Source organism: Rhinichthys klamathensis, unplaced genomic scaffold, assembly GCF_029890125.1.
Source record: "Rhinichthys klamathensis goyatoka isolate OS25496 unplaced genomic scaffold, OSU_Roscu_1.1 h1tg000004l_1, whole genome shotgun sequence".
NCBI lineage: Eukaryota > Metazoa > Chordata > Actinopteri > Cypriniformes > Leuciscidae > Rhinichthys > Rhinichthys klamathensis.
In genome coordinates this window covers 2,195,586-2,217,731 of record NW_026606557.1, presented here as the reverse complement: position 1 = coordinate 2,217,731, position 22,146 = coordinate 2,195,586, and the positions used below count along the sequence as shown (strand labels likewise).

General features: G+C 37.3%; 1 protein-coding gene across 3 annotated transcripts in view; it reads left to right on the top strand.

The window, feature by feature from the left end:
- Nucleotides 1–22,146, top strand: part of nherf1b (NHERF family PDZ scaffold protein 1b) — a 42,598-nt gene that overhangs the window by 3,525 nt on the left and 16,927 nt on the right. For 2 of the 3 annotated variants that reach the window (XM_056251259.1, XM_056251252.1), the window contains exons 2-3: nt 10,527–10,643; nt 15,494–15,664. In XM_056251259.1, coding sequence (XP_056107234.1) covers nt 10,527–10,643; nt 15,494–15,664 — 288 coding nt within the window. The remainder of the gene's footprint in view (nt 1–10,526; nt 10,644–15,493; nt 15,665–22,146) is intronic. The other variant, XM_056251268.1, reaches the window with a different exon arrangement.

Here is a 22,146-nt window from a genome sequence, read left to right as displayed (position 1 = left end):
GTACACCCTTGAGAAAAAGAAGTGCGCTTAATTGTATTTGATAAGCGATAGCAAATGTCGTCTTTTAAAACGATACAGGCATGCTATCCTACGACACATTGAGTCCCAATACTGTCATATACTAAATCACTAAATCATTTTTCTCAAGTGGCAGAAGGCAAGAAATAGCTACACCACATGGGACTCCACAGGAGTGTATCCTCCGTTAAAGAACAACCCTTTAAAACCTGCTGATGTTGCAAGTCCATCATTTGGCCTTTGTTAATATACAAGAGCTGTGATTCTCTATTGTGCTACAACAGGAGTGATTGAATGAAAATAATTGAGAAAACCTGGTCTGTGTTCCGATGTTTTCACGACCAGCACATGACTCCTCCCGTGGTTTTCCTTTCAAAAGCCCGTTGCTTTCCTGTACTGCCCCGAGGGGAAGTCCGAACGAAACCTGTGAAGATAGCAGGGCTGTTTTTCAACCGTGCACAGATGACTGGTCTTACATAAGCCGTTTCTCTGAGGCAATTACTTGCGTGGAAGTGCTTTTGTGTCGGGTGAAATCGACTGTGACTCTCCGGGTCAACTGCTGTTTCTTGCGTAACTCCTCTGTCAGGAAGAAGCACGGGTACGTCGTCAACCCCGTGGCGTATTTACTCGGGAATCTCAGCGAAGCTCCCTGATGTACTTTAACTTTCTGTAAGAGCATTGACACAAAAAGGACTTGGAGTCTTTGAGCTATAACGATCTCGGGACATTTCCTGTCAAAACCATGCTGGAGGCTGGGATGAACTATATGTTGATTTTGTTCAGAGGAAACACCAACAGACATCGATTCGAAATTAATCAGAACTAAAACTAAGATTACTTAGGAAACTGGAAATATCGTTTTCCACATAGTTTTTTTTATTATTTTTTACAAAATGAAAATTTAATAATGTTTATTTACCAACTACAATACAGTAAAAAAAAATGCCACACAGAAACTCCTATGAACACTTTTCTGAGTGATGATTGTATCAGAGTTTTGAAGCAATTCGATTAGGCTACATGGACAGTTTGAACGGATTCACAGAAATTAATCTGTCTTTTCTAACTCTAATGCCATTTTTGTAACATAAATTTAAATTGTGAACACTATTTAAAGTGAAAACTGGTGTAATGATGCACGCTTTAAGAATGAATCACTAAATAAAAATGTTTTTGAATCATCGCTATGGTCATATCATGGTCTTTCTCAATATTATATGTAGCTAGAGTAGCTTGCAAAATCATTTCTAGTATATTGTGAACATTCAATATTAATATAGATATTTCTAGTTATGCTTAGCACTGACCTTCCTAACCTAACCTTTTAGATTTCATTTCTAAAAATCAGAGTGGACAATGATGGAAAATCATTGGGCAAAAGCAGTGTTATTGAGATTCTATCATAGTTTTTATTAATATTTCGATTTGAGTGTAGTTAAAATTTTAGTTATTTTGTTGTGTGTTTTTGTCGTTTTTATTTGATTTGATTTAAAAACATAGCTAAATAGTTGTTATATATTTTATTTCAGTTTATTTTAGCACATCAAGTTAAACTAATTGAAAATGAGAATGACAATGCCTTGTGAACTTGCTGAAATAAAATACTTTTATTTTATTTCACTTAATGTTTCTTTTATTTCAATTGATACGGTCAAAAGGTGTCGGAACCCTGTGGGATTTATAGGCTTCATTCTGTTTCAAATGAACTTCAATACATTTTGCTTTCTTTTAAATATAATCACATTTATAGCATAAGCACTGCGCGAAGAGACAAGATCATGTGATCGGGGTGTTTTTTCGAAAGCGGATCTTCAAAGAGGCTGTAGTTAGTCTGTGGGAATCTGCTCTTGGAGTCGCTGTAAGAACAGGCACTCCAAAAGCTGAGAGTGGTTTCCTCTGATTGTTTTTCATGGATGTGCAGATATCACACACTTCCCCTGTCTGTAAGCACTGATCTAGGAGCAGTGCTCCCACCCTCGGGCCATCAACAACGACAAGAACATCTGACCCTGAAGCTGTCCTTCTTAATTACAAACAAGCTCAGGATCCAGACAAAGGAAATACTTTTGGTCTTGTGGCTGCATCCGTATCACTTGCATTCTTTAGTTTGTGTCAGTATTTATCCAGACGTATTTGTTGGTTGTAGTGTGGTCAGCAAAGCTTTTCTTTTTGTATGTAAATACGTTTTATTTGAGAACTTCATGCAACAACCTCTTCCATCTACTAAAGGTTGGTTTAGTTGGTCTAGTACTTAATTTGACAAAGTTCACTTTTTAAAAATGCACTTAAAAGACATAATTGGTCCGTATATAAAGAACAGGAGGGGGCCACGTATCGAACCCTGGGGCACTGAACTCTAAATGGTTTCCGTCTTCTGATGGTTGGTTTAGTTGGGCACTTTCACAATAGAGCTTTTGATCTTTTTGACATCAGAGATTGTTTTGTTTGGTTGGTATGAAACCAGTTTTCCAAACTCTGTTGTGCACCAGCAAACCATAACGCTCACGCTGGTACTCACATTGATTGATGCTGTTCAGACATAAAGTACAACATCAAACTCAGCCTCATTGATTTGTGTGCACACAGAATGTTCGAACCAAATGTATTTTATTCTCGGCGGTACATCTCGGTTTCATTTAGCCCAGAACATCTAGTAACATTCTGTCCTAGATGTGTAGCTTTTATTTACGACTTGCTACAATGTTGTCATTGTGAAAGCAAATGATTCATGTTACACTCTACCTTTAATAAACAAACACCAGTCTCTGTGTGGTATGGCCTGAAACGGATGATTGTTAGCATGTAAACACAGACTGTATAGATAGAGGTGGGTGGATGCAGGTTCCTCTGAAGGTAGTCAGGATTTCTTGTGTGTGTGTGTGTTCTGTCTAGTGCCAGGGGTGGAGCTCAGGTCTTTCTATTGTGCCACTGGGCCAAACCCACCTCACATTCACAGGCAGGTCAGTGGTTTTAGGTGGCTGGTCAGAGGAAGGGCAGGGTTTTGCCTCTTGGGGTTTGTGGATAGCAGCTACTACACTGTTACATACCATTTCCTCTTCTATGCAGGGTTCACAAACTTCTTCTGACAATAACCGTTTCCTTTAGAAAAGCCTGAGTGGAAAGTGGAAGTCTATCAACCTAAAATAAATCAGCATCTCCACCCTGGTCAGTGGCACTGCTACAAGCACAGCAACATGAAACTTGTATGACCAGCGCAGATCAGGATTATGAACACATTTATGTAAATGCAGATTACCACATTCTGCAACACCAAGTGTAATGACTGATTAACCTGAGCAATTCACGTTTGGCAAAACTGACTCATTTCGTATTGCTATCACCCTTTATTATCATTGCAATTAGTTGAATTTAAGAGTGCTTTTTTGACCCACTGAAGTAGGACTTGAGTACATCTTTATAAGTAATTTCATAATTACTTCTATTTGTAAAACCTTTAGTTTGACAAGGTGCACTTTTAAAAATTGTACTTAAGTGACAGTCATGATGTACTTTCTGAGTACACTTAAGTGGCATTTTATTTCATGAATAGTATATTATCGGCAAATACAGTTGACTAAAAAAATCTTTTAAGATTTAAAGTGCACTACAAGTGCACATTCAATACAATACAGAATATCATTGAACTACGAAGTACAAAAACATACTAGTAGTACTATAATACTTTCTGGTACCTCTGTGTTATTAAGTTAGAAGTGAACTACAAGTGCACATTCACTACAGTTACTGTAAGCACACTTCTTTTTCACAAGGGAAGACAGCAACATAAGAAGCACGACAATGCACTGTCTTATGGTATAAGAGATAATTAAGTACATAACTGGTCCCAGAGAGTGTATATAAAGAAGATGAGGGGGCCATGTATCGAACCCTGTGGTACCCCGAGTGGGTTTCTGGTTAAATTTAGGCTGTTTTCTCACTGTTTGTGCATTTGACTCAGAACCATGGTATGCTTGCTTCATCATCTTGAATACTGCCATGAGGCAGACTTAGGAAGAGACAATGCTAGTTTCCCTGTAAAGTGACTCAGAAACGCTAGTGGGAATGTGCCCTTAGACACTCCTCCCTTCCAGGATACCATGAAAGATCTACCCATGAAGTCGGACTCAAACCAGTCGAGTGGAAGGAGAGCGTTAGACTTTCCCCAGATAAGAGGAATAGACTCTGGGCTGTCTGGATTCACTTAAAGACACAATAGGGCTCAGTTGTGGGACATGTTTGTCTATTCAATAGCTCTGATATCATTCCCGGGAAATATCAGGAATAAACCACCTGCTACCAGAACAATAATACAAGAACATTATTGACTCAAGAACACATGCTGTTTGTTTTTGATTTACGCCATCTGTAGTCATGTAGTCCAGAGCTGGGCATGCTTGACAGAGAGGTTGATAATTTGCAGGCCATTTAGTCGAATATGGGTGAACTTTGGACCCGACAGGGTGAAATGAAGCTGTGAATGGAAATGTGTGTTGAGAAACATCTTTAATTCCTGTGAAGAAAGCTGTAATTTGACTTATCAAGCCTTGATATCTCTGAACAGATGTGACTTGTGTCATAGAGTCATGAGAGGCTATGTGTAAATATTTATTGTCAGCGGGTTTACTTGCAAGTGCATTCTAGTAAACTGTTGGTCAAGATTGTACAGTCATCGCAACCCATTTACCATATATGTCTAGATTATACACCAGTGTTTTCCAACACGTTTCCTGAGGCACATCAACAGTACAGTACACATTATTATGTCTCCCTTATCTTACCCATCCAATTCAGGTTTTAAAGTCAGCTGATGAGTTGAATCAGCTGTTTGTTTAGGAAGAGTTTGAAAAGAGTTTGGTGTGCCTGTTAGCGTGCCTCCAGGAACAGGGTTGGGAAACACTGGTAAACCACCACACAGTAATGCTGGAGCCTATCCCAGAGTCGCGGGTCTTGGACAGGGAAACACCAGTGTTGTAGTCCAGACAAGACCGAACTTGGACTCAAGTCCATCTCAAGACCATATATATTTTCACGAATGCTCACTCGGCGGTCTGGACTCGGACTCAAATAAACTGGTCTCGACTCTTCATAGAAAGTATGGTCTTGGACTTGAGATGGACTTGAGCCTCAGTCCGGTCTTGTCCAAACTCGAGTACTACAACACTGGAGGGACTACTGCTTAGTTTAGCTTCAATCCCACTCAAATATACCTAAACCAGCTAATCAAGGTCTTCAGGATTAGTAGAAAATTCCTGGCAGGTGTGATTGGTCAGTAATACTGGAGGCTGCAGTTTCAGGACCGCAGTGCTAGGACAGCATTTCTTGGACCCTCTTTTTATGTACTTGCAGTTTATACCATTTTAGAGCACCTACCTATCTATTCTGTATATTTATTATTTTCAGTAATGATTTAGTTGTTTAATTATTTAAATTTATTTTATATATTGTCCTAACCAACCCCGAACCCTAAAGACAACCTTTGGTAACCCTTTTGAAATATTTAACCTAATTTGTTTCAATATATTTGAGGCCCTATATTCTGGTTTTAAATTCAGTTTTGCTGGAAAGAACGACCTTTTCAACACGTAATCAAGATATTTTCTGTGTACGTACGACACAAGACTTCCTTTTTTTATTCCACCCCACAGCGCTTCTCATCTAATGTGAGGCTTGAAAATGCAAACATTTGAAAACGGGTTTCAAAGTGCAAGTTTTTGAAAACCACACCATTATCGGCTCCGTTTAAACTACAAAAACGTGAATTTGTAGTGTTTCTTTATAGTGAAACTTTTTAGTGACATCGCCATCTATTGGCCTGGCACGAATAATACAGCGGTTTTATCCGTTTTCACAGATCCGTGTGATCGGGGAACGGGGACAACATTGTCATCTGTACGTGAAAAACGCAAAGGATAAACTTTTTTTAAAGTTTTTTTTTTGTTTTTGTTTTATATTGCAGGAACAAAATATGCAAACTCCACAGAGAATAGCAATGTAGGGGGTTTCACATTCATTGATGACATGACAGTAGAATTAGATGACGGATAAACATATCACAGAGTAAACAGCCAGCTAAACACTAGCACTCCTTTGCTAAATGTTTGCCTAGTCAAAGCTGTATAGTATCGGGTACAGTCATTTGAATATGTAAAGCTTTAATCGGGGAATCACCAGTCATCAAAGAATCCAGTTCAGCTTTTTATTTTTTATATTTGCAACACATTTACACATTTCAAATAGCCGAGCAAGAGCTATAGGCCTACATTTCTTGTTTATTTACACTCATCTGCATTTTTGCTAGTGCTGCAATGCATAGCATGAGTTTACACACAACTGCACGCTGTATATAATTATTTTTGAAGGTGTAAATGACCGTAACGGTCCCACTTTATATCAAGTGACCCTAATACCTGTGAACTTACATAGTAACTACATGTGTACATTGTATGTAACTACAGTGTAAGTACAAACTGGTACATAGTATCTACAGCTGTAATATTTGTGTAACTACACGTATGTAACAACCCACGGAACGGTATGTGTAAGTACACATGTGTAACAGGAATTATGTAACTACATTTTGTAACAACAATATACACAAGTTGTTCCACTTCCACATGCAAATCTTAAATACTGCAGTTCAAAATGTCAAATGTCAATGTCAAAATTTCCCATTTAATACAGTGTGTTACTTCATTGTAATTATTTAAATTTCAGACAGAAAATTGTTTCTAAATTTTTTTCCCCAGTGTAGCAGGAAATCCCCATACTTCAGCTTTCCTTTAACATCAAATCAGCTGACTCAGTTTACAAAATATGATCTTGCTGTGTCATGAAATTGAAGCCATGAGAACATATTCTAGAATCGCAGAAATGGCTTGTTTGGCTGCACAAAATCTTGTTAACTTGGCGGTCAGAATATCAACGCCCTCTAGACAGCTATTTGCTAGTACATAGGTATTATAAATGCAATGGTTTTAAAAAAATATATCAAATAAAAATAAAAATTTGGCTGGTCTGGCTAATGTGCATTCATTGCGAATGCACATTAGCCAGACCAACCAAATTTTTATTTGTATTTTTGCTGCATCAGCACTAAAGAACCAAAATGACAAAAAGACAAAACAAAAAGGTAAAGGTGTTCAGTTTCATGATCTTTTTCCCTTGTATATGTGTAAACGGCTGGTTTCAGATCACAGCACAGCACGTCTGTGGAACTGAGGTCAGGACTCTGATCTGGACGCTGTGATATACAGCGTATGTAATTTTCTCTGTTTTTGCACGAACAGAGATTTACTACCATGTTTTGAATCTTTTCTTATATTTTGACTGGTCCGAACTCAGCTGTGTTTTCAAATATTTAGGCTTTTGACACAATGCATTGGTCCCCCCAGTAGTAAAAACAACCCAAATGACTGTAAGTACTTACTCCCTCCATGTTTCAGAGTTTGTAAGATCTTCTGGTGTTGGCAGCTGCAGTGGTTGTGTCGGGTTGGCAGGGCTGGTCTCAGGTCAAGGCCGAGGTTGTGTACACAGGATGTTCTGTTGGAGCCAAACCTTGGTGCCTCCCATTTTCTTTTCAATGGTTCCTCCTCACGAGATGGACAGGCTTTTGTGATTGCAGCAGATTCCTCAGATTCCCTGCCCTCTCTGAGATTCCTCCACACGAGACGCACAACACATCCTCTGTTGCGCCGCTGACGGGCCCGGTGTGAATCGGGGATAGATAAAGTTGAGCAGTGGGATCAGTCATTTCATTTTGATTAGGGACCTGAACAATCAATAGCTGCGATTTAATTCAATAAATATATGCGCGACACTGATTTAATTTGCACTCAAGCAGCTCATGATCTGGTGTTTCGGCATCTCAGAGCGGCTCATTCACAGTAAATGCTCCAAACTGTGAGTTTGGGCCTCCAATAAAGTGCATTTGGGAACGCAACATGCAACTACCATTTCACCAGATTTGTATTGAGAGGCGTTTATAATACTGTTGCCAACTAAGAAGAGGCTTGACCCCCTGCCAAAATAAAAGCTTGATGATTTAGTGAAAATGAAGAAATGAAGACAGCCGTAACTACTGTAATTTTATTGTTATTCTGTAAAAGACAATTTATATTATTTTTATTAAATAAATGATTTTGTTATTGAACAAGATAATAGTATTAGTACAATAGGAATAGTTTTTGATAATAGAATTTAATGTAACCTATGATAACTAAGCTGGAGAGAGATTTTTTTTTACTGTTCACTTTATGGTTACTGACAGAGGAAATATATATATATATATATATATATATATATATATATATATATATATATATATATATATATATATATATATATATATATATATATATATATATATAATTGATATTGATATTTTTTATGGCCAATGTTGATATCTTAGAGAGCAGGATGGTCGATATAATATGTGATGTTAGTTAATTTAATTTAATGATTATAATAAGTTCCAATAAAGTGTATATTTATGTTAAATATTTACTAAATTAGAAATAATTAATAGGAATAATAGTAATATTCAAAAAATCATTTGAAAACGTTATTTTTAATTTGAAATAAACAGATTTATACTTAAGATAGAAACTTCTTTATTCTTTAATCCTATTATAAATAAATAGCTGAAAAATATGAATAAAAAGTGGCCAACTGGATTTAGCACAGCATGGACGGAGCATCATGCAGCAGAGTACATATTTTTTTTACAGGCTGCAAATACACACCTCAAAAGATTAAACAGCTGGATTCGCCAATTATTAGATATTCAAAGACCTGTTTAAATGTTACAGATACATATTTGCTAAATGGCGACAGTATATGAGAAAGTTTTATAGTATTTGCCTATTCCAGTTACTAATCAGTTCACTTTCTTTGTTTATCGGTTCTGTCTAATAATTTAACCTCATGGCATTCTCAGTCCTGTCAAAATAAAAGTCTTGGCGCTGTCAAAATAAAAGACCACTTCTGACACTTGTCAGCAAAACAGAAATACTTTTCAGCTGATGCTGATGATTATAAAATGCCAAATATCAGTCGATATATCGGCCTTGGATATTGGACGACCACTAGAGTGAACCAAAGTGTGAACAGGCTTAAAAGGAAACCTGTTTTATTGGTAGTTTGGTCTTTTAATGCCTGCTAGTCTAAGCAGTAGCAATACGGGATGTTAAATATTTGATAATATCGCAGTTCGAAAGGCAATAATTTTTTTTACCAATTCATAAAAGGATGGTTCTCTAAGTTATTTTTCAGGTTTTCTGTTTATTATAAGCATGCACCGCTTTAAATGCTTGAATTCGTTACTGCAGGATGGATTCTGATTGGCTGTCAATGTTTTTATTGTTCATCAGCTGGAAAAAAATTGTTCTGAAAGTCATTCCAGCGATATCATTCCTCTGTGCCTTTGTCATTATAGTGATTTTTAGAACTATCTTTATCATTATCGTAATAGTTGTGGTGTGCTATTATTTTACATTTAGAACCATTATTAAAACCTCATAGTTATAGACATTGTTTTTGGTGTGAACGGACCTTAAGAGCTATTCAAGTCATTAGGCCCTATCATATTACACCCGGTGCAATGCAGCGCCAAACGCGACGCAAGTGTTTTTTGCTAGTTTCAGCCCGACGCAGTTATCATTTTCACATCCTGCGCCACGTTGTTTAAATAGCAAATGCATTTGCACCCCTTTGTGCGCCCATGAGCTGCTGGTCTGAAAACCAGGTGTGTTCAGACTGTGCATTGTTGGGGCACTGCTATTTTGAGGGAAACTGAAATAGACTGCGCCATTGAGCAACTGACACATGGCCTAAAGTCAATGGCGCAATATTTATTATTGTTATTTAAAGAGCGCGTTAGTAATGTGCACCTATAGGCGGGTCCACAACGTGGGTACACTTTGTCCCGTAGATAGTCTGTTTGCGCTTTAACCTCGTATCCTCGCTTGAGACGCGTTCAGTTTTTCCATTTGCAAATCCCGCCATGTAAATAGCGAGTCCGCCCATGTCGCGACCGCAACTGGCTTTTAAAGGGAATGGGAGATGAGACTCTGATTGGTTTATTGTACGTTACGCCAAAAACACACTCTTTACACATTAAGAGAATAGGGACAACCCTTTTTGACCATGCGCTGTGCGCGCCGACCATTTGCCAGTCGTTAAACTAAGTGCACTTGCTCCCTGCGCTTTAGACCATGCGCTTAGATCCTTAAAATAGGGCCCTCTTTATCATTATCATAATAGTTGTGGTGTGCTATTCTTTTACATTTAGAACCATTATTAAAACCTCATAGTTACAGACATCGTTCTTGGCGTGAATGAGCCTTAAGAGCTATTCAAGTGATTATGCGATTAAGCGATATGTAACCAAATTTAGCACTGGTGTTTCAATGCGTTTGATCCATAATTATATAATCCACTGTGAAATGTCTGATTGGTTTAATCAAGCAGGCAGAATGATCAGATCCTGTTGTGTTGTCATTTATTTATAGATTGCAGAATTGAGGCGAAACGAGGAAGAAGCAGAGCTATTCACCAGGGCGGGATACACCCCTCACAGGCTGATTCGTCTCCACGATGTCCTGACTGACGGCGCTGTGACGGAGCGTGTGAGTTGCGCTGTGGCTTTGGGCGGGTGGTGTTTCCGCATTGTTTCTGACAGTGAAAAGCAGGTGTGGTCCTCAGGACGTCCAGCTCTTCCTGCGCTTGAGCCAAACAGAGAGGAAATGCTGCCGGAGCACTGTGTGTGTAAGAGTGACGATGCCGAGAGGATTGTAAATGCTAATGCTAATCATGTTTTCACTGCTTATATTTGCAGTTAGCCAGAACAATCCTCTGAAGGATTACACTTTTACATGAACTCTGACTCTCCCAGCATCGTTTGTGCTACAGATATGAAGAATAATTTGCGTTTGCATCAAACTAAATATGGCGCAGACTCTGAATAACGATAATTGTGCACACCGGCGCTGCGTTTAGCCGAGTTGATCTAGAGAACATTGGTGGCGACGGTCTTCACAATAAACTCGAAATGGTAACACTTTAGAATAAGGTTCCTTCGTTAATGAATAACTACACAGGAACAAATGAGTGACACAATATTAGCAATCTAGTAATTAATATTAACTAACAAGAAACTCTGATTAGCGAATTAGTAAGTAACAGCGCACAGATGAAAGTGGTACTTCACTATTAACTAATTATTAACTACTATTATTTTAATGCTTCCCAGAGAACTACTGAGAAAGTTTCATAATTTTTAAATGCAGTTGTCGGGACCTTACTTGTCCTGTGGCCAATTTTCCGGCATTCAAATAACTGTATATGGTATTTGGGCGGCTGATGACTCAATATGTCCCATTACTCACCATGACTCGAGTGAATCAATGCCAGCCCAGAGGAATGCCGGAAAATTGGCCACAGGACATATGAATTATTAAAATTAAATTATGTAGTTGCTATGCTATTACATATTGATAATGTAAACAACCTCGTGTATTAGTTTACAGTAGCAGTTAAAATGTTAATGTAGTGCTAGTCATTTGTCCTGCATTAGTTATTGATTATAGTTTTGCATGAATTATGAAACTTTCTCAGTAGTTCTCTGGGAAGCATTAAAAAAATAGTAGTTATTGATTAGTTAATAGTGAAGTACCACTTTCATCTGTGCGCTATTAGTTCGTTAATCAGAGTTTCTTGTTAGTTAATAGTAGTTAGATTGTTAATATTGTGTTACTCGTTTGTTCCTGTGTAGTTATTCATTAACGAAGGAACCTTATTCTAAAATCTGTGGGGGTTTTTTCATTGTACAGTTCTCTTGGCTAAATACAATCAACAGCTGTTAAAATTAGCAGTTAAAATGATCAAATGGCAGTTTGAATCACTGTCCAGAACTATAAATAGACCCGACTAGCTGAACGTAGCGGAAGGGTGTTATTTTCCTGCATGACAATGCACTGAACCGTGTGCCGTCTGAGAACAGTGAGGGGCGGCTCATGATCAGGTGACGTCATCCGGTGAGCCGTCCACTTCCACCGCATTCAGGACGAAGAGAAAACCTCCTTCCGTCTGGTCGTCTATTCCTCTGTCCAGTACAACAACCCTTGTGAAAACCAAGTCTGCTTAGAATGTGTCATTACAATCTTAATAATATTTACAAAAATCTGTAGTTGCAGATCATGTAATATTGATCAATGAAATAAAAGACCTTAAAGAGAGTTCACTTTCTTAAGTGTCCACAATAATGTCAAATTAAAGTTTTATTTTAAAGGTACATTTTAAATCATGTTTTCTTTAATTTAAAGACTTGTTTTGATGATGACTAACATACTAAAGCACTCAATTATAATTAAAACTAGTGTGTTATTCAATATTACATTTAAAGTTAATATATATATTAAATATATCAAATTGCAACTTCATCACTAATGTATAAATACAATAAGTTTCAATAAAATTGTATTTTACTGTACCATAAATGCTTGTCGGTACATTCAGCACAGTAACTTTGGCCATATTTCACAGATAATAGAAGTAATTATGAAATTACATATAAAGATGTACTTCAGTCCTACTTATGGTAATTGCAGTAAAAAAAAAAGCTCTCTTGAGTGCAACTAATTTCCTTTCATATTAATTTGTTTAAAAACTATAATACATTTTATTTTTTAATTGTAAATAACATGAATGTGTCTCCGAAAACATTACATTCAGTTTGTACTTAAAGGGATAGTTCATCCAAAAATGAAAATGATCCCATAATTTACTCACTCTCAAGCCATTCTAGGTGTGTATGGCTTATCCTAGGTGTGCTCCGTTACCGGAAGCCGGTGATTCTAGTTTATAAAGTTATAAATATGGATATTTTTCTTACAAAAACGCATGGCTTCGCTTCAGAAGGCCTTTATTAACCCCCCTGGAGAGTGTATGGATTACTTTTATGATGGATGGATGCTCTTTTTTGGGCATCAAAAACTCAGGCTCTATTCACTCCCATTATAAAGCTTGGAAGAGCCAGAATATTATTTATTATAACTCCGAATGTGTTTGGATGAAAGAAGAAAGTCATATACACCTAGGATTGCTTGAGGGTCAATTATGCGATACATTTCTTTTTTTGGGTGAACTAACCCTTTAAGTACAGTATATTCTTTCTAAAATATATATGTCTGTAATCAGTACTTTAATGCTTAAGTGTACTTCTGTTTCACAAGGGGAAGGTTCTCAACCGGCAGGCGTGAATATTAGGTATTAAGTGTTCTTATTTGTGCCTAAATGCAATATAATTGCGATCTTAGATTTGTTCAAAGCAGTTACATAAACACAGCCTCTATGTTAAAACTCTGTCTTAAAGGGATACTCCACTTTTTTTGGAAATAGGCTCATTTTACAACTCCCCCAGAGTTAATGATATGACGCAGCGCCTGAAAATAGGCCACCTTCCGTTAACACAACGGAACTATTTTCAGGCGCTGCGTCATATCATTACGCCTGCTACTCTCATGTTACGGCAGTAAAGTTTCTTGATTATTATGCAGGAATGAGAGTATAGTTCCTAGCCATATCAGCCTAGAAAATCCCAACTTTACATTTTCCGTCGGTCTTAGTGTACGATGTAACTACAGAAGAGTCAAGTTTTAAATTGGAAAAATATTGAAACTCTTTGGTCATTTTTTTTTTTTAGAAATGCTAATGGTCTTGTCCACTTCAATGATGTATGCTAAGCTATGCTAAAAGTGGTACCGCCAGAACCAGAGATCGGCTGAATGGATTCAAAAACTGTAAAACTCAACAGTTTAACTCTGGGGGAGTTGTAAAATGAGCCTATTTCCAAAAAAAGTGGAGTATCCCTTTAAGAGCTAGTCTGACCAACTAGAAGTTAGTCAAGGGATAGTCAGTCTAATTTTGGATTCAAGAAAGAAATTAGATCACTTAACTTTTACTGTAAGACTAGTCTGAGCAGTTTATGCAGCCTGCCACAGGTTTGAATGAGGTCTTCTTGGCTTCTGACGTTAAGTATAACGGCTCAGTTTGTCGGTTTTCTTCAGTTAAATGAAAACAAGACTGAAGTCATTTTATTTGGCTTCCCCCGTTTGGTAGACGGCCTGACCTCTAGTTTAGGACCTCTGCAAGCGAATATCCGCACTCATGTAAAGAACCTGGGTGTTGTTGTTGTTGTTGCTTCAGAGTTAAAATGTAAGCATTTTTTTCCAGCTTTAGGGGCTTACGGAAATTGAAATCTTTTCTATCTTTTAGTGACCTAGAGACAATCATCCATAGGGGCTTTCGCACCGGACGAACCTTTTCACAGTTCCTAGAACTATTGGCGGAAGTACCCGGGTTTTGGCGTGTTCGCGCCGCGGGAACTGGGAACGATTTTAGTTCTAGGAACTCCTTTTGGAGGAACTAATTTAGCTCCTACTTCAGAGTCAGTCTAAACCAGCACTATAGGAACTATCCGTGACGTTAGTGTGCGCTGATTGGGCCGAACGCACGCGAAACACCAGAACCCGCCATTTAAAAAAAAGCTGTGGAAACACACAAATTATAGCCTATATATTTCCTCCAGAAACTAACTCTGCGAACATGGAAAACAGTGATAGATGGACCTCTTAAACTTTACGCTGAGGAGAAAATCCAACGCAACTTTGAGGGGACCAAGAGAAACATGATTATGTATTTCTGCTCAGATAGTGACACTGGCAACCACACGGCATACGCTAATAATTCATTACTGTAGTGTCTACTTTCTATGTATAACAGTTCTATCTAATAACGTAATAGACAGGACTGTTAGACAGATCGTAAACTAATGAACACAGAGAATGCGAGCACTGTGTGGCTCTGGCGTTCTCAGCGCCGTCAAAATAAAAGTCACAACCACAAAGCGCGGCTTACGTTATTTCGGAGTTCCTACTGGCCGTGCGAATGCAACCAGGAAAACGTTCCTAAGGGAATCATTAGTTCTCGGGGAACCATCCTGGTGACAGAGCCTTCTCCATATTTGCCCCTAAGCTGTGGAATTCGCTACCTCAATCTGTTACCTGTTATCTGCTATCTTCTTCTTTATCTGTATTTAAGTCATCTCTGAAAATGTATATTTTTTCTCAGGCATATTCATAGTTTTGGATATGTTAGTCTTAGTGAGTAAAATTCTTAGTCTTGATTTTAAAAATGGTTTAAGTTGCTAATAAAACAATTTTATACTCTGTATTTTTTGTGTATACTCAGCAATTTTTATCGTGTTTTTGTGAAGCACCTTGGTTAGCAGAAATGTTTTAAAGTCCTATATAAATAAAAGTGACCTTGACCTTGACCTTGCTCTTTAAGATAAGACTGTATTCTATAAGATGAAGGGCACAGACATTCTGACGCCGAACTTCCTGCATTCCAGTGGCACCCGCTCGCTTGTGTTTCATTGTGCTGATGTTGTGTTTGTTGTGTTGTGTCTGTCCTGCAGGACTTGAAGCCCAAGCTCAGACCGCGGCTCTGTCCCATCAAGAAAGGCCCCAATGGCTTCGGCTTTAACCTGCACAGCGAGAAGTCCAGACCCGGCCAGTACATCAGAGCTGTAGATGAGGACTCGCCGGCACAGAGGTCCGGCCTAAAACCTAAAGACCGGATAATACAGGTACAAGAAAGCACCTTCTCAAGTCTCTCTTTAAGTGCACTTAGTTGATCTTTTATTTAATTCATATTATATTATCTACAAGTACAGCTTTTTTTAAATATAAACATATTTTACTAAAGGTTACCACGGTATATATTATACACTAAACACATTTAAAAGACATTAACAAATGTAATTTTGGACAACACACTTCGGGTGAAATTAAAATAAATTATTTTACGTGTGCTTTAGTATATTAGTACGTACATCAAAATATGTGTACTTCTTTAAAGCACTACAAAAACATTTGCAGTGTTTTAAAATGTGCGTTTAAGTAAAACTTAATTAGACATTATTACAAAGTGCATTTAAAAAAAACATTACACTTAAGTTTGTTAAGAAACATTAACTTGTGTTCTTTTTAATGCACTTAAGTGTGTCAATAAACATGAATGTGTGCTTTTTAAGTGCACTTAAGTGTGTTAAGAAACATGAACGTGTGCTCTGTTCAAGTGCACTTAAGTGTGTTAAGAAACATGAACGTGTGCTCTGTTCAAGTGCACTTAAGTGTGTTAAGAAACATGAACGTGTGCTCTGTTCAAGTGCACTTAAGTGTGTTAAGAAACATGAACGTGTGCTCTGTTCAAGTGCAGTTAAGTGTGTTTAGAAACATGAACCTGTGCTCTGTTTGAGTGCACTTAAGTGTGTTACGAAACATGAACGTGTGCTCTTTTTAAGTGCACTTAAGTGTGTTAAGAAACATGAACGTGTGCTCTGTTCAAGTGCACTTAAGTGTGTCAAGAAACATGAACGTTTGCTCTGTTTAAGTGCACGGTAACACTTTACAATAAGGTTTCATTTGTTAACATTAGTTAATGTATTTACTAACATGAACTAACCATGAGCAACACATTTGTTAATGTATTTGTTCATCTTTGTTAACGTTAGTTAATACAAATACAATTGTTCATTGTTTGTTCATGTTAGTTTACAGTGCATTAACTAACGTTAACAAATACAACTTTTGATTTTAATAATGTATTAGTAAATGCTGAAATTAACATTAACCAAGATGAATTAATGCTGTAGAAGTGCAGTTCATTATTAGTTCATGTTAACTAATGTAGTTGACTAATGTTAACTAATGAACCTTATTGTAAAGTGTTACCAAGTGCACATGAACGTGTGCTCTTTTTAAGTGCACTTAAGTGTGTTAAGAAACATTAATGTGTGCTCTGTTTAAGTGCACTAAAGTGGCCTTATTTTTAGTAGTATTATATTATCTAAAAATACACTTTTTAAAAAGATTTAAAGTGCACTAAAAGTACACATTCGATACAATTAAGCACACTTCTTTTTCACAATGGCATGGTTTTTTTTACTAAATAACTTTGGTGAGAAAAGTCTTTGGTGTTAGAATAAAACATGATAGATTTATTATTTTCCAAGTATAGTGTTATTATGACTTGGCAACACTGTTCCTGGAAGGGAAATTTGTACATTGTGCCACATTTTTTAAGCGTATCCTGTTTGAGAACAGAGAAGCAGAGACAAATGGGACGGAAGCGGAACATGGGCAAGAGCCCTGGAATCGAGCACATCACCCTCATGAACATTAGAGAGTCGAGAAGCCATGAGCAATACTCAATAATCATACTACTATACTGGAATCTGAGACTCTGCTTGTGTTATTCTGTGTGTACTGTGTAGGATACACCATACCAGTCTGAATTTATGTCAGGGCTCCAGACTGTCTAAATACAAAAAATGTGAGGAAACTTGAGGATTGCCCACCTTTTTTCGATTAAACACCGCTATAAAAAACACTTAAGATGTCACAGCATAATGAACAGCGCAGCACTGACCAGTTTCAAAGCACGATGTGATGTAAACTATTTAAATTTGGTATAAAATCCTGCTCTTCAAATCCATATCAGACCCTCAAATTAAACAAGGGTTTAAGACAAGACGCTTCAGGTGAATAGAGTGAGAGTTTTAACTAATAGCCATCGATAATCACAGTACATTAAGACAATTATTTTGTATTGCAAGTTTTGTGAAATGTTATGATTAAATATGGAAATTGGGCATTATCTAAGTAAATATGCACCAAATTGCACAATTTTCCAGAACAGAAACCTGAACATTGGATAAAGCCAGGTTTAAAATTCAGACAAATTTTTTATTTCTCTCTTTTTCACTCTGTCAACGGCCAGAAAACAAAAATGTACTGTTTTTTGGTATACAATCGATAAAATGTTATATAAATTAGGTTAATGATATATACATTCTGTAAAAAAAACCTTCAGAATATAGATTGTAAAGTTTGGATGTCATGGATATCAGATCTACTCCGCAGAGACCAAATACATGAACAATTGCCATGTTCATTAAGATGCTAAAACTATTTTGAGTTCTGCCTTTAAAGATACTGTATGTACTGTAATTGAAACCTACAGATGCGTATAGACAACGTGTAATAATATAAACTCTTAAATGTGTATTTTGGATGTGTTCTTTTCAGTTAAGCAGAATCACATGAACAAGAGTGCTGTGTTTCGGCTTAGCTAAAAAGAAAACATGTGATATTGATTTTATATAACAGCCCAGCAAACACAACTACTGTAAAAAAAAAAAAAAAAAAAATATATATATATTTTAAACACAGTATTGTTAAAATTGTCTGTTTTTGCTCTATTTCGCCAACGAAAATAGTTCCAAACAAAGCCACAGCAGAACTGTTGTTTGCCTTCGAGCAACACAGTGTGTGTTTCGTTTCCCAAATGCATTCAAATGCTCATAATCCTGTAGACAATGTACATATAATACTAAAAATAAAGAAAGAGTAGGTGTATGTTTCTGTAGGTTTTTCTCTGTCCGGTTCTTGTGCGAGATGTGATTCTTGAGTCTGGCCGCTCAATCCGGAGCGAGAGCCACGGAAAGGCCACCAGTGAACGAGTGAAGGGCGGGAAGGAAGCAGAGGGATGGAGGGGTCTTTGTTGTCCCCGAGGGGCCTCCAGGCCTCCTCCTGCGAGCCGGGCTCTTTGTGTTGGACAGGCAGCTATTGTTCCTGCTGAGCCCACATTGTCCGTTTCCTCTCTGGGACTGAGCTCCACTAACAGACACACCCTCATTCCACATATATAGAAGCACAGGCGGGCTGAGCTGTTCCCACACTGCCTCGCATCACACCTAAACTCATTTCAACATTCCTTTATCACTATAACACAAAGTGAAAGATGCTGTCTATAAACCACACTCTTAGAAGAAAAGGGTCTATATGGAGCAAATTTCATATATAGAACAAATTTTCTATATACGACGAGATCATAGGATCATTTTTAGGATTTAGTGTAAATTATAACATTGACAGCTAGTGGTTGAAATGGGTACTGCAGTCCGAATTCAAAACATTGGAGAGTTGTTTCCACCTCCTCGACACTCGTGTGGGTTGCCAGATTGAGGGAATAATGCAATTGACAATGGAAGGCGACAAGCCTTTTATATACGCATTTTAATATGCCTCTGGTCATAGAGATTTCTAGAAGGATGCCGAGGCTTTTTAGGTCGGGTTGAATCTGCGATCTCTGACCCTGCTTCCTCTGCTGGGATACAATGTGTTTTCCACCAACTGGCAACCTTTGGGGTGTCGAAATACTATTGGGTGAACTGGCAGCACAGATCAAGAGAAAGAGAAACAAGTGTGAACTTAGCATGTTTCCTAAATATCTGCACGTAATATGGCATTTTAGTGCTTTAGTACAGTCAAAAAAACTACTTACAGCCCTTTTAATGTTGTTTTATGAATGTAACAGCTCATAAACATACTTTAACACTTTAAATATCTCTATAAACATGTCAGTGTTATGCAGTCATTTCTGACATTTCTTCTTATGAAAAAAAAAAAAAAAGGTTCCAAAAGGGAGTTTTGACAGTGATGCCAACATTTTAATAAACTTTTTCCCATAATAGAACCTTTTTTGCAATGGAAAGGTTGTTCAGTGCCAATAAAGAACCTTTATTTTTAAAAGTGTCAAACCTTTTTGGCATAAAGTTTTTTTTTAAAAGAGACTCCAACAAGAACCCAATCAAACCTCCTTTTTTTAAAAGTGTAATACGTACTATTAAAGTGAGCTCCTGTATATTCCACCTCTGGCTTGTCTTTCTCGAAGTTTGGCAGTATAAATCATCTTTGTGTTTCAAAGAGGAAAGAAAATATTAGGTCAGAAAAACCAAACGATGAGAAAAGAATGACAGCATTTCCATTTCCGTGTGCACTTTTTCCTTTACTGAAATGAAACATACGTCGATTTCTCACTCATATTCATATTTTATGAATAATAAATCAGTGTTTATGAATATTTGATATTGTTAAATATCAAATAATAAATATTTCAAATCACAATTTTCTTCCAAACTCATGCCTCAGTGGGATCCTGTCCGATTTGTCCTTGACATTCCTCCCCAATCAGTGCACACAAACGCCTCTGGTGGGTTTTTTGGCAAACGTGTAATGCATGAATGTTTGTGAATCGAAGACACAGGATATCCTTCCCTTCGACAGCAGGAAAGGAGACCGATAATGTTGAAAAATGAATCCCAGCTTTGATAAACACTTTCTTTGTTGGAACAATGAAGATGTGAATAATGCATCTAAAAATAGATTTCGGGGTGACGTCAATAAGTGTCGTCTTATTTTGAGTAGAGCAACTAGAGTAGAGTTGATCAATGTTTCTAATCAATGTAAATAAAAGCTTAAAGTAAATCTGTCCATCATATAAAGTGAATGTGTCTTGGTTTAAACCACGGCTATTATATAACTAAAAATATTAGTTTTAAAAACGAATATTAAAACCATTAAAAAAATTACTTGTAAATAAAAATAAACGCTAACTGAAATCAAATAAAATGATTATTTTATTTTTATTTATCCTTTATTTTACCAGGTGATGTCCCATTGAGATTATTCAAATCTCTTTTACAAGGGAGCCCTGGGGCAACAATTACACAAATTACACAGAATCACATAAACAAACACAACAGATTTACAGTGCATGTAAAACAACTGAAGAATGACTTAAAGTAGTCATTGAAACATGTAGATTGTTCAAATTTGGAGCATTTAAGTAATTGTTTAAAATGTTCTAGTGAGATAAAAACAGAAAGCTTCAATACTTTTTGGAGCAAATTTCCAACACCAAGGAGCAGCATACCTAAAGGCAGACTTACCAAATCCAGTTGTTATGCGTGGGATATTTAGAGCCAGAATGTTAACGGAGCGGAGATTGTAAAAGGAATGATTCCAGGTCAACAGACTGGTAAGATATCAGGTAAATTACCGTTAATGACTTTATAAATAAAAATGTGCTAGTGGAACCATCTACGCTAAAACCAGTCGCCTCATAAAGACGACAGTGATGAGTGCGTGACTTGGCATTCGTAATAAACCGCAATGCACCATGGTAGACTGTGTCAAGTGTGTGCAGCGTGGTAGAGGCAGCATGCATATAAATAACATCCCCATAGTCCAAGACTGGTAAGAAAGTGGCACTGATCAATTTCCTCCTAGCTTGGAGAGTAAAACAGGATTTATTTCTAAAATAAAAACCAAGCTTTACTCTCAGCTTTCTCACTAATTTATCACTATGAACTTTAAAGGTTAGCTTTTCATCAATCCACAGACATTTATAAGATGAAACATTTCCAACACACTTCCCATCCAGTGTGGAAAGGGCTAGGGCGGTTGATGCGAGTACTGTGCGAGACTTTGTGAACTGCATCACCTTAGTTTTACCAGCGTTTAAAACCAGTCTAAAATCAATGAAGGCGGCCTGTAATAAATTAAAAGATTGCTGCAGTGAATGATAAGCTTGAGCTAGGGTGGGGGCGGAACAATATAGTACTGTGGTGTCTGCATAGAGGTGTATTTTACCATTATCTGCTACAGAGGCCATGGTGTTTATGTAAATGGTAAATAGGACCGGACCAAGGATAGACCCTTGAGGGACACCTCGCCGGACCCCCAGTGGGGCAGAACTATGCCCATCGACAACTACAGTTTGAGTTCTGATGGCAAGATAGTTTCTGAACCAATCAACTGCCTTAGTGCCCAAGCCAATGTCCCGGAGTCTCTTAAGCAGAATACAGTGATCAACTGTGTCAAAGGCCTTTGACATGTCGATGAACAGGGCAGCACAGCTCATCTTATAGTCAAGGTCACGGATGATATCATCAAGCACCTTAGTAATGCAGTAATGGTGCTATGCTTGGCCCTAAAGCCTGATTGTGCCGAACAAAGTATGTTATAATTTAGCAAGAAGCCCTTAAGTTGGGTGTTTACTGAAGGCTCTAGGACCTTTGCAAGGACAGACAATTTAACTTTAACTGATAAAAACTTTAACCTAAAGTTGCCAAGGCATTTCTCATTTAGTTTAGTTGAACTAAAATAACTGAAATAAAAATTAATAAAAAAAAAAACCTATATAGACATGTTTTAAAAAAAA